We start from the raw sequence: 13,647 nt of genomic DNA on the forward strand, positions 1-13,647 counted from the left end.
ATGCAACCTGTTTAGCACTACCTAAACAGTGACACAAACATTCATTTAAAAATGTAAACATCTTTGGCAAAAGGTTCAGTCAAGGTTCTAGCATCTAATTATGAATAGAGCATCAGCTCTAACCAGTTTAACGTTATGTGTCCTAGTCTAATAAGGCTATCCCTGACAGACGGAAGAGGGGTCCAAACTGGTGCTGAAGGGGAATCTCAGAACATCAGGACATTTCAAGAAGCGTAGACATAATAATATAATAATAATGGATTTTATTTGTATAGCACACTTTAAAATACAAAGATTTCTCAAGGTGCTTAACATGGTATAGACAATCACAACAACAATAATACAAAGTAATAGAAGTGCTAATAGAAGATAGGATAATATAGAATACTAAAAAATAAATAATAAAAAGATGGCTGATGGGCATCTGTAAAATGAAAGATACAATGTATAGATTGAATGAAACAGTAGCATCACGTACAGGATGAGGCCCTACCTGGTAGACTCTTGGCATAAGCTCCATTAATTGAAACAGAATAACAGAAGTGTTACACCTTGACCATGGTGTTACCATTGTCTGTGTACAGTGTACAACTTTTTTATTTTCTTTATAGACTTTATGTATGCAATATACCCAGTACCGTACATGTATCTCGTTACACTGCTGATTAAAAAAAAAAAGCAAATGGATAAACTCCGTCTTTGAAGTCAGAAAAGCTTATGATACGTGCTCAAAGAGCAGAGAGAGAATGTTATTATTCTAACCATTTTAAATGCAGATGCAGATCATCTTTATAGAGTGTACATGTTGCTGAGTCAAATGTACAAAAACATCACATTTGCATCCTGATAGTCTGGGTCACATGCCAGTTATCAGGTGGTTTCCACTGATCTATATTAAGACATTAAAGTTCAGTGGTGGGCTTTCTCTGGAAGCACTATGTACCAGAACTACTGCCGTAGCTGAAACTAAAATGGTATCGTCACACTTGGAGGTCTTTGTCTGTGTGTGTGTGTGTGTGTGTGTGTGTGTGGGTTTGGCTGCAGAGGATCTTGTTATCAGATAACATTTCATGCTGATATTGTAGAGTGAACTTGTCTTTAATTTATTGTGGGGAAACTATTGACCCATTGTGCCACTGATATGTTAAAGCCCCATTATGCAACAATTATACTTCAGAATTAGGGTTAGGATAAGCAGTTTAACCTTAAAATCACAGCTTAAAAAAAATTGGGTCGCTACAATGACTTTTAATATGGAGAATCGCCTCCGTGCCATTGGGATACAAGGGTCCTTAGGCATATAACTGCGTTCTGTAGTTTTGCCTGCCGATGTCCGCCGACCTGACCTTGATTACCTTCTGCCGATCTAGTAAGTAGCTTATTTGCCGTCTTGCTTTGTCTTGCATTGCACTTGCTTGATGTTTGATCGCGAATAGCTATTGTTCCGTTGTGCTGCTTTAACAACATAGTTGATGTGAGGAAGTAGTGTTACAAAATGGTACTTTAGTGACACCCTGTGGTTGCTCCTGAGCAGAACACTTCTACCATAGATGATACGTAGTTCGCAAGTTCACAAACGTAATAACTCTGCTTCTGTATGGGCATATGATACATTTCTTAAAATCCAGAAGAACAACATGCAGACATTTTCAGATGTAATACTACACAAGATTCTTAAATGACCCTCATTCATGTTACAAAAGCAACTCCTGTTTATGTATCATTATCATTGTCAATGTCATTGTTAATCAATGTCTGATGATAGGAAAAAAGTATATTCACATTTATATTTTATTTATTTCCAATAATATTTAATAGTGCAAAGCCAAAGATTTGAAGGCAAATGATTTGTAGAAGGCTGCACTAGGTAAAGAAGTACTGGTGATTCTCTATCTCCACATTCGCACTGTCGTCCACCACGGTGGCCAAGCTCTCCTGCATGGGTGGCTGTGAGCGTGGCACGAGCTTCCTGACCAGCTGAAAGCAGAGCGTCATTCACAGTCAGCATAGCACTGGGCAGATAAGACTGGGGTGTAATCAAAGTGTGTGTCAGCTCACTCACAGGTTTCTTAATGTCAGCCTGAGCTCTCTCTAAGGCCTTGCGAAGACGCTCCTCCTGTTGTTTCTTCTGCAGATGAATCTTCTCCTCTCGTTGCCTGTTACAACATGGCAAACAGTTAGCTGTGCAAGGCAGTGCTGTAAGTAGACGTATAGTACAGTACACACTACAGAACTACCAAACATATTTGAAGTAATCTATCTGGAAGATTTACAAGGAACTTATCTTTTTTTATGATTATTATTTGTTTTAATTATATAATTTCGTGTTATCATTTCTTTCTTTTATTTTCATATCGCTCTGTCATGCCCTGCCAAGGGACTACAGATGAAAACTAGCTAACCTAGCTAATTCCGGTGCATTTACATTTTCTGGGAAATGTAAATCAATGTACACTGTCCCTTTTCAAATAAACAAATAAATAAATGAGTTCAATCCACTTTACATATGATGGACAGACCCAGACTACATGGGGACCCAGACTACATGAGGTCCCAGACTACATGAGGACACAGACTACATGAGGTCCCAGACTACATAAGGACACAGACTACATGAGGACACAGACTACATGAGGTCCCAGACTACATGAGGACACAGACTGCATGAGGTCCCAGACTACATGAGGACACAGACTACATGAATGCATCAGAGCTGAGAACTGGAAGGTGAGTCTGACTTGATCCTGCGCTCCTTCTCCCGGACCCTATCTACTATGAGTAGGCGGTCCCGGGGCACCAACTCCAGATACTCTAGCAGGTCCTCCAGCCGGCCCTCGATGCTGGTGAGCATTTGCAGCGTGGTGAGGTTGGCCTCGGTCTCCCCAACACAGAGCTGGTACACCTCTTTAACCTTCAAGCCCAGGCCCTCCAGCATTCGGTCCTGCAGAGAAAGGGAGCAGGTAGGAGTGGACACAGGAGGAGAACGGGAGAAGGAGGAGTGAATGGATGGATGGATGGAATGAATTGAGGGACAGAGAAACCAAGAAACCCTCAAGATGCCCTCACAAGCTATCCTATAATAATATGCAACAATGACATGACTAAGCTTGTGTCTCCTGCAACTGTCCTCACAGGCTTACTGTTTTTTCTTCCAAGATTCCACTTTTACCAACACAACACAACTCGTTTAGCTCTGTAAACCCCTTCTCTTCAGTCAGTGATTCTATTCTAAGCTATTGTGAGATATCAGACTCTTCAGCAAAGACAGACATTTCAGCAAATCTCAGTGATGTGTAATTATGAGTGTTCATGTTCTATGTATGTGCATACTGTGTGTTTAGGGTGTGTGTGTGCGTGCATCTGAACTACAGCTCTTACCTGATGATCTGCTTTGTACTCTCCGAAGGAGAACAGACGAGCCTTGAGCTCCAGCTCTGCTGCCCTCACTCGCTCTCTCTCAATGGCACAGGAGATTATATCAACCTGCTGGGACAGCTGCTCTGTCTCCTGCTCCCTGGATGGACACACACACACACACACACACACACACACACACACACACACACACACACACACACACACAATGTTTGGTAAACTCTTTATCCTATATTTTTTTCCAAATCAATTTTTATGATCCAAGCAATCATCAGTTATTTTTAAAATTATATATATTATATAATGTTAAGGTTATATTATATTATATTATATTATATGATTATAATTTGACTGACATCTTTTTGCGGGTGTTGCACATGGTCATGCGAAACTCCTCCAGAGACTCCTCAGTGTCCTGGGAGTTCTGGATGAGGTTCAGGTTCTGCTTCTCCAGCTCAGTGAGAAGGTCCAGCAGCTGCTGCGGCTCCGTGAAGAAAAGCTGAGGATCCTGTGCACACACACACACACACACAGAGACACACACACACACACACACACACACAGACACACGCACACACACACACACACACACACACACACAGAGACACACACACACACACACACACAGAGAGACACACACACACACAGAGACACATACACACACACACATACACACACACACACACACACACGCACATGAATATATTATAACCGAGGGCACACATGCACCTACAAATGGTCAAGGTATACCTATATATACATGCCACAAACACACTTCAGTTCATTGTGGCACACTGACATATCGTAAGAACACACATAAAATCACAGTATTTGTTTTAAACTGTCAGTGCTTTGCCTATCTACGGTTTCTGGATAAAAAAAATGACAATGTGTAATCTGTTTGCTGTATAACAACAGAAATATTGAAAAAGTTATGCGTGAAACTAGAGAAGAATTTAACTTGCCTTATACTCAGAAAGATTGCCCTCAATTTCGGAAACTTGTAGTTCTTTCCTAAGACAAAAAAAAACAAGTTTACAACTCTAAGAAGACACAAAGCAAGGGGACGCGTCTTCACAATTACAGTGAGCAAGAAAAGATAAACATGTTGGTTGCCTCTCGATGCCATTAACTTTGTGATGGGAACTTTTAGGTTTTACTTTAAAATGGAAGTTTTATGTTACATTTACTGGACTTTACTACACAACAAACATTTTTCATAGGGTGTGATCTGCACTCACATTTTGTTCTCCTTGGAAGAGGGCCTCCTGCGATGGTTCCTGGGGTCAGTCACAGGGGGCAGTTCTCTTTGAGAGCTGTCTCTTCCTGTGGGGTCAATATTTGTAATACTTTCAATAATCCGTAAGGATTTTCACTGATGCTAAAACTATTTATCTATTCTAAAAGCTGCATGTCTATAATGTCCGTTCATTAATAATATTGATGGAGAGTGTACGTCTGCTTTGTGTTGTGGGAGCTGTCCCCTGCACTGCCTTGGCTGCTGTTTGCTGCTGCTTCTCTCTGGCCTGGATCTTCTCAGCCATCTCCCTCCGCCACTGTTGCTTCTCCTGCCACTCAGGTGGGGAGAGCTTCAGCAGGAACTCATTGAAGTTGGTGTAATCCTTCAAAATGTCCTCAAACTTGGAGATATCACTGTGCATTTGAACACCCAGAAAAACACATGTAGACACACTCATAATAAAAACTACAAGATCATAAGCACACCACACAAATGCAGGCACCATTTGCAATGTTTTGCTTAAGTGATATTATTTCTCTGCGTATCTACCTTTTCACAGTCACAATTGTTCCTGAAATCCTCTTGATCTCTGCAATTTTCTCTAGCTTGGCTTTAGTCTCTTGTTCAGCACTGTGGTAGAAGTATAAGAAAATATGTGTTTATTTAATCACAGACAAAAACAATGGTTCATATTTCGTTTGGGGACCAGTAGGCCTATACCTATACCTAAACTCCACAGTGTAAATTATTTTTCAGGGTCCACACATCCATGAGATGTTATCTAATAAAAGGCTAAATACATTTTTATGGCCTGCACAGAGCTCTTGTCATTCTCCTTGAGGAACTCATCAAACATGGCTGCATCTTCATCCAAGAACTGAGCGGTTTTCTTTAGCCTGTTCTCCTCCGCTTTGGCCACCTCTGCAAGATTGGTCATCAACTCGTGCTTCACTGCCAATGAGTACTACAGGAGAAGGAGGGATTTAAGGAAACAACGAGGGATAAAAACCAAAGCTGCACTATTCAGAATTTCATTTACATGATGTGTTTTTTACGCTGTGCAATGAAGACTTGTTTTGCACTGAAATGAAAAGAGTGAGGAGTGTGGGTTCACTGATAATTTTCTTCACCTCAAGCATAAACATCTCCTTCTTTTTGATGATAAACTCACCCATTGTTTCTTTGTCATTTCGGTCTAAAATGAGATGGATATAATTACTGATATGGTTTATAGCTCTTTAATTTGTCAGTATCACATTGAGTAATATCAGTCTTACAACATTAAACGAACACAACACTATTTGCTCTTGGGATTGGACTTCTGTCAAGTGGAGCGTGAAAGGCATACAAATCAACTGAAGTGTTCTGTGATCTATACAGAAAATGTTATAGATTGAGCATGCTCCTAATGCAAGACAGAGAGGGCACAACTCATTGCTAATTGGGAACTAGACATGTAGCTGTGCCTACATTTCCTATTGAAATAACACCAATGTCAACAAGATACTGGTTGCCTCACTTTCACACAGATTAGACCCAAACTAGTCTGGATGCTGCTCTACTGTTGCTGACCATCACGATTCCACTGATTGGAGTTAAACTGTCTGCCTATGAAAAGGCAACAGTGTCCCCTGATACTACTTATTTAACCCAAATGTACTCACAGGTAGAAGACCTTTAGCTAACTAGGATTCATGAGTTATCCCAAGTCATAGTGGTTTGTCTCATGCTCTACCACCTCGGACAGCAGCTTTCTTCCAGGAAGGGTTATTTCTGAGAGAGGTATTGGCTGTTTTGGCGTCAGCTTCCTTCTGACCCTTCTCTAGTTCCCGGCGAAATTCTGCTCGCATTCCCTGGATTTTCCCCAAATATGTGCGCTTCTGGTGGACCTTAAGACCCTTCTGGTGCTCTCGCTCCTATGAGATCACAGAGAACAATGTATGAACTACAGATACATTTTTAGCAAAAACATGCGATATGATAAATATTTCTGCCCAGGACAGGATAGGAAAGGACAAATGTAGTTGTATACAGGCTACAAAGTCATATCAGAGGTGCTCATTTATTTAGGTGTTACACAGTTTAAAACTTTAACTCATCCAATGTTCTGTTGGAAAATGTATCTAATTTATTATGCAAGGAGTTAGTCTATATACCTTATCTATGATCTGTTCACAAATGTATGGGTATTTCGAATGAACCAAATAGCATAGCCTACTGGTCCTCTACTAGCAAGAGATTCCATAGTTGACTGGACACTTACCTGCCTCTTTTCCTTATTCTGTCTGTTCCTAAGAAGAAAGATGTCCTCCTTAGGGAGTTTGAAGGGATTGCTCAGCGAGATGTCATTATTTCCACCTGCATGAGTGATTACAGAAAATGCATAAATCAAAGCCGATATTATAATATATATTGGGGGGACGCATTCCCCCTAATGTTAAAGGTACCCAGTGCAACTTTCGAGGCTTAAAAATAAACATTCAATTTCTAGTCTTTTTTACACGTAGTAAGTTTCAATAACTCCATACCATTACATACCGACATTCAAGCAGCAAAGATGACACGTCTTTGTGTGGTGAGAACTGATAGAAAATCGATAACAACAACAATCGCCGCCATTTTCTTTATTTTTTGTTACCTACAATAAATAAAGCAGGCTTCCAGTCAATGGAAAAATGCCTTCTCCCCACCGGCGATTGTTGTTGTTTACGATTTTCTATCAGTTCTCACCACACAACGACGTCTCATCTTTGCTCCTTGAATGTCGATATGTAATGGTATGGAGTTATTGAAACTTACTACGTGTAAAAAAGACTAGAAATTGAATGTTTATTTTTCATTGAATGTTTACATAAAGTTGCACTGGGTGCCTTTAAAGTATGCTCAAAATTACCGAAATAAACCATGGGTGTCACATTTTTGTAAAAGTGGCAAGCCTTTTACATTTGCTAGCTTGCTGGTTGCAACTTATTGTAATTCCCTTAAGTGTGCATTGTTATAGTATATGTGAAATTGTTTTAGCTTGTCACCTGATTTCGGAGGCTTGGCTTTGATTCCCCTCTTCATCTTCATTATGACAGTTTGTGCTACTGAAAAGAGTTGGTGGATAGGGGCAGAAGGAATTACAGTATTTTGAATATGGTATGAATAGGTTGATGAAAAAGTTCCTAATGCTTGTTCCTTTGAAACACACGAGAAAAAAAAATAATCGTCATAGGCCTACATAGGCTACATCGTACGTATTATATCCCGAAATAAAGCAACATCTAATCACATGACTGTCACTTACTTTCTTGTTCCTTTTCCGCATTGTCAGATGGATTAGTCACTGCTTGCATTTTACAAATCCAGTCACAGGAATGAAATGGATCTTTGTCTTAACCTAATAAGACACAGTCACAGACATTGCCTGTAAATTGAACGTGTATAAGTTTCAAGGTCTTTGTTTTAAAGTTCTTTTTTTCCACCAGGTTTAGTCTATAAACCAATACAGATCCTTTCGAGCAAGCAAGCGCACCCTAATATAAATGCGGGTGAAATAATCCCAGTGATCATCCAAGGAATTTTGCGTAAATGTTGCTTGATTACCCCTAAAGTCTGTCCAATACTGCGTCATAGAAGTGACGTGAATTGATGTATGGCGGGAGCGTCATAACTGAACGTCAAAGATTAATTCAGTAGTCACCGACAGATGGCGGCGAAGATTCTATTTCCCCACACAGAGAAAAGTGTCACTGTGTGAAACGTCACGTTAATGAATATAATTGCTTGAAATTATCCATTGGGTTAGTACTGGACCTCTGACTAATATCCTCAGTGTCAAAATGGGACAAACATAATGACCTGTGTGACAGGTGACCAGTTTTTTAAAACTCTGGCCAAAACAAGAAGACAGATTTGTTGGCAAAAGATGCCTTATAGCTTTGAGTCTTTGCTACAGTGCAATAGTAAATATGCTTGTGGATAATACAATGTAAAAATACACTTCGTTGCTTAAGAGAGGTTGCCATTCAACTGTATGATCATCTTAGGAGATGTCGTTTGTGGTGCTGTTAAACTGTATTGAATTAAACACAAATGTGTTTCTGTTATTTAGCCCATCCCCACTGATTGGCATTGGGTGGTCAAAATAACATAAACACTTGTCAGCACATTGCAATACCATTCAACAGCACTGCAAACTGCAGCCTCTATAATGAACATCTATCTATACTAGTGCAGTGCCCGTAGGAATCATGCATTCTGTAGTGTTAGCAGACGTAGGTGTAGCTGTTGGGTAGTGTAATAGCAAGACATATTTGCACTCCACATAGGTACAGGTTACACTGAAGTATTATTGTGATGCATGTTTCCTTTTCATTAAGAAATGTTTTAATGTTAGCCTTTTTGGAGATCTACCAACAAATAAAGTTTGAGATTATGTAGTGGATGCAGTTGAATATAGATGTCAATGTTGCTGTCTAAACTATTAACTAAATGTCATAAAGAAAGAAATTATTTAGTGCCCGTAGGAATCATGCATTCTCTGTAGTGTTAGCAGACATAGGTGTAGCTGTTGGGTAGTGTAATAGCAAGACATATTTGCACTCCACATAGGTACAGGTTACACTGAAGTATTATTGTGATGCATGTTTCCTTTTCATTAAGAAATGTTTTAATGTTAGCCTTTTTGGAGATGTACCAACAAATAAAGTTATGTAGTGGATGCAGTTGAATATAGATGTCAACGTTGCTGTCTAAACTATAAACTACATGTCATAAAGAAAGAAATTATTTAAAATGAAGTTATGGTTGAAATAGGATCACTTCTTTATTGTAAGGGTAAGTGTAGGGTAAGAATGGTCATGCAGTTGGACTCAAATGTAGGTTAATTTTATTGAATGTATGTAGCCTACTGTACTGTATGACTTCGATGATGCTAGCTTTGACAGCCCACTCTCAGACAGATCGTAAGCTAATAAATGTCCTTACAATGGGAACACAGTTTAAATACTCTGACTGGAGATGGCGTTACTATCCCCCACCCAAATTCAGTGCAGGACTGGGAGGATAACATGACAACGTGGCCCAACATAATTTACAGCAAGATTTGCGCTGACTGGAGATGGCGTTACTATCCCCCACCCGAATTCAGTGCAGGTCTGTGAGGATAACATGACAACGTGGCCCAACATAGCTTTCAGCGAGATTTGCGCGTATTTCGTGGATGGAGTAGAATTTTACCATGTTGAACGTAGTAGCATTACATCTAATACATTTGATAGAAACTTCAGAATCAGAATCTAATTTAATACAGAGTGATGGCTAACTGTAAGGGAGAACAAGTTTCAATAATAAACAGAATAAATTGATACGAGTTGTGTGCTACAGATGATGTGTAATTTTGTTCAAGCATGTGTAGGGGAGTGTGTGTGTGTGTGTGTGTGCGTGTGTGTGTGTGTGTGTGTGTGTGTGTGTGTGTGTGTGTGTGTTGTGTGTGTGTGTGTGTGTGTGTGTGTGTGTGCGTGTGCGTGTGCGTGTGCGTGTGTGTGTGTGTGTGTGTGACTGACACTTAAAATATATGAATATCAGGCATAAAATATATGAATATCAGGCCTAAATTTGGGGCAGCGGGGGTGGGGGTCCCATCCCAGTGTCTTTCTTAGCCAAGGGTCCTTGGGCTGAAAATGATTGAGGACCCCTGGTGTAAAAGATGATGGGGCAGTGTAACTGAAATCTGCCTTGCCAAATTCACATCTTACCTTCACTGTGGATCCTTAACCGAGTCATAGCCACTAAATGCAAATTATGCCAAGTGCCCTTCAAACGAGGAAATACAGACAGGCAAAAGTGGGGAAAGGTGAACATTAATGACTATACACAAAAGCACCATAATAATAATAATATACAATGACAGTGACAAGTTGAATGTCTGACAATTGTTAGAACTCATGAAAAGGTGTGATTTAAGTTAGTTTTCTACTGTGCCCCAGATATGTGTTTTTTTATTGTCAAAATACAAAAGTGCAAAAAACATTTCTAGATCTAAAATTATATTCTGAAGAGATTGTAAAAGACTCACAACAAATGTAAAAAAACAGATGATACAGATGATAAGATAGTCCTATATCTCCACACATGAGATTGTACTTTAGTACTACTCAAAGCCACCTTCCCATTAGAACAATGTCAAATAGTAAGCAGGCAATAGGACACTAAATAAAAATGGTTCTGAAGTGACACATTGACCACAAAACCAATTTTGTTTAATTGTTGTGGTCCAATGTGCATTGTCTCAAGTGTAAGGAGAATTTGTTTAGCTTTTCCTGGGTACCCAGGTTAACATGGACCACATGTGGAAATGTGACACTGTGTCCCGACTGCATATACATGGAAGCGACCATGTAAAACCCATTGAGCTAATGAAGTGGTTATATTCTACTGCATTGTTAATACTGAGCAAGGTTTCATTTTTTTAATTCCATTTTTTTGTGCTAAGGTCATACTACAGGGAAAAGGCAACAACCCAGGGTCCCAGCAAGCAGACATCTTTATTTTTTTTCGAAACATTGAAGCCTGCCATATTCATTAAATGTTTTCTATTACGTTTTGTAATTGTTCAAGTGTTAGAGATTTTACTTCCTCCCTTATGAACTCTATACCATGAAAAAGGTTAAAAAAAAAAAAAAGAAGTCGTTCTGTTCTCCTGAGGATATAACTTAAACTGTCCATGGGTAATAGCCAATGTTTTTAATGGGTTAGTCCATATAGCCTAAATAGTAGCCTAAATATATTAATCTCTCCGGGCTGTGGCTCAGTTGAGATTTTGAGCAGTATTACAAATGTTTCCTCATATTATATCGGAGAGACACCAACGCAATATATGTCTAAGAGACATGTCTTAGAGACAAAGAATTAAGTAAGACGTTCCCAGACTGATGTAATTTCATCGGTTTACAAGAGATTTGAAGACAGTAGGAAGTGACGTAGTGGTGTCGTCACCTGTGTGTTGATGTTTTGTGGAAACTGGGAAGCTTGGAGGACGGGAGGAGGGAGACGGTTTGTTTTTGTTCTCCGAGCAGCAGCCCAGAACTCAATTTAGTAAACATATAAACCCCTTTCGCCCTAAATCTTTATGTTAAGATTACAATATTTGTACGGACACCTTGGAACTCTTCAAACACAAATCATAATTCGAAAAGGAAGAATCGCCACCCCTGACCCCCTCCCTAAATAGAAAATCATGACGATTCTTCCTAAGAAGAAACCGAACTCGTCGGTCGGTGTTTCGGACCATTCCGACGAAGCTGACAGGAGAACTGGAGCGGACTCGCACCAACATTCACACGGAAGCCGGTCAAGTACAAGGCCCAGGGCCTCCCCGCCACCTTGGTCGTATCAAGCCGCTCCACCTTCATCACGAGAGGACAGACGGAATGAATCAAGCTCGCGGCCGCAACAGGCCTCCCCTCCTCCTGTCGGTTCAGGTTCTCCTGCCGTTCCTGTCGACGGAAGTAGTATCGGTGGAATAGCATGTGTAGCAGGGGGACGTGGAGAGCTGTCAGGTGGCGTAGGATGTGGCAGTGGCCTCGGAAGTTGTTGTTCGGGGCCAGGTTTGAGTAAGAGGCGACGGCAAGCAACCTGTTCCGGTGGGGCAGCCAGTGGAGGCAGTGGGGGTCCTAGCACTGACTCAGAGGAAGGGGCTGGTAACAATAGTGAAGACGAGTATGAGAATGCGTCGAGACTACAGTCAATGGACCCAGCAACAGTGGAACAGGTAACATGCCTTGTCTGGCAGCTGCCTCTTTTGTCCATTTGAGCATCTTAACTTGTGGTACCTTTGCTCTTTTGCTGTGTATTATATCACATTCTTAAACTTCTCCTATACTACTGGACCAGAGGGGTAATCTGTATCACAGCAGAAAAGTGTACTATTGGCTCACTCATTCTGTCATGTTAATGTCACATAACTATATACATTAGTTCATTTTTTTCTGATAGTAATGACCTTTCTCTATGTACTGGGTAATGACCTCTCTATGTACTGGTGCACAAATGAATGTATTACTCTCCCTAATAAATCTAATCTAACCATTATTCTATGCATAAAGCATGTCACATCACAATAATTAGGCCCAATAGGATAGGCACACTACACCGGAATCATGCCCTGTGTTAAACATTCTCAGGTCAGGGACAGGAGGGGGTGCTAAGGTGGATCAATGCTGATCTCACTGGTATGGTCTGAACAGTTTATCCCACAGCATCCAGAATATGCCACTAATAACAAGCCACTGAATAACACTAATGTTATGACATGGAGGCTGGGCCCAGCATGTTCTTTACTGAACATGACATAACTGTACTAATCCATCAAAAGCCAACAAGCCTAATGCTGCCATGCTTTTGTAGATACCCACATTGTAGTCATGCATTAACCCTTTAAGCCTAATCAGGACTCAGTTTCAGATAAAAAAGTATCATATTCTTAGTTGTCAAAATTAAAAAATTAAAGCGTTCTAGATCTACAAGAATGTTGTAAGCTTGAGAGGATGGTGTAAAGTCAGTAGTCCAATACTGTTGAGCACTAGAAGTAGTAGAATCAGGGCTTATATTATAGTAGTATTAGGGCTACAGTCAATGGTGGTATATTTGTATTGTCCCAAATGTACATCAATATAGGCTACTCAAACTCCTGATAATATAACATTTTACTGTTCCCTCATCATTGGATGTCTTGAAGGACTTTTATAGCTTAACTTATAATAGTATAACTGCTAAAAAATCCATGTATAGGTTTTCATTGTAGCATATGATGGTGACAATTACAGTGTCAAACATGAACATAAAGGAACACAAACTAAGCCAATCATTGTTTGTTTGTCTCTTCCCAAAATCAAAAAAAGTTTTCCCCAGACAGACGCATTTGTGCATGAAGTAACCAGATTCTGCAGAGGTAATCAGGAGGCTCTCATGGGGATTGCGTTTGTACACTGATTTACACAAAAGGCTGTTTGTGAAGTAGGGATACCTGATATCAGCTTTTTGTGTGA

General features: G+C 40.1%; 2 protein-coding genes across 3 annotated transcripts in view; one reads left to right on the forward strand and one right to left on the reverse strand.

Moving 5' to 3' along the window:
* Positions 1-1,863: 1,863 nt before the first annotated feature.
* On the reverse strand, positions 1,864-7,687 carry LOC308377771 (cilia- and flagella-associated protein 100-like; the record flags this gene model as incomplete). The annotated part of the gene is made up of 14 exons (XM_080854506.1): positions 1,864-1,977; positions 2,063-2,156; positions 2,739-2,941; positions 3,379-3,514; positions 3,732-3,883; positions 4,341-4,389; positions 4,617-4,701; positions 4,832-5,028; positions 5,165-5,245; positions 5,416-5,579; positions 5,746-5,810; positions 6,354-6,531; positions 6,879-6,973; positions 7,645-7,687. The coding sequence occupies 14 exons, from the start codon at positions 7,685-7,687 to the stop codon at positions 1,864-1,866; spliced, it is 1,656 nt and encodes a 551-aa protein (XP_080710632.1).
* Positions 7,688-11,611: 3,924 nt separating this feature from the next.
* otud5a (OTU deubiquitinase 5a) overlaps positions 11,612-13,647 on the forward strand; it is a 24,724-nt gene continuing 22,688 nt past the window's right edge. For both annotated transcript variants that reach the window (XM_080853668.1, XM_080853669.1), the window contains exon 1: positions 11,612-12,371. In XM_080853668.1, coding sequence (XP_080709794.1) covers positions 11,838-12,371 — 534 coding nt within the window. In that variant the 5' untranslated portion in view covers positions 11,612-11,837. The remainder of the gene's footprint in view (positions 12,372-13,647) is intronic.

This window comes from Sprattus sprattus (genome assembly GCF_963457725.1).
Source record: "Sprattus sprattus genome assembly, chromosome: 16".
NCBI lineage: Eukaryota > Metazoa > Chordata > Actinopteri > Clupeiformes > Clupeidae > Sprattus > Sprattus sprattus.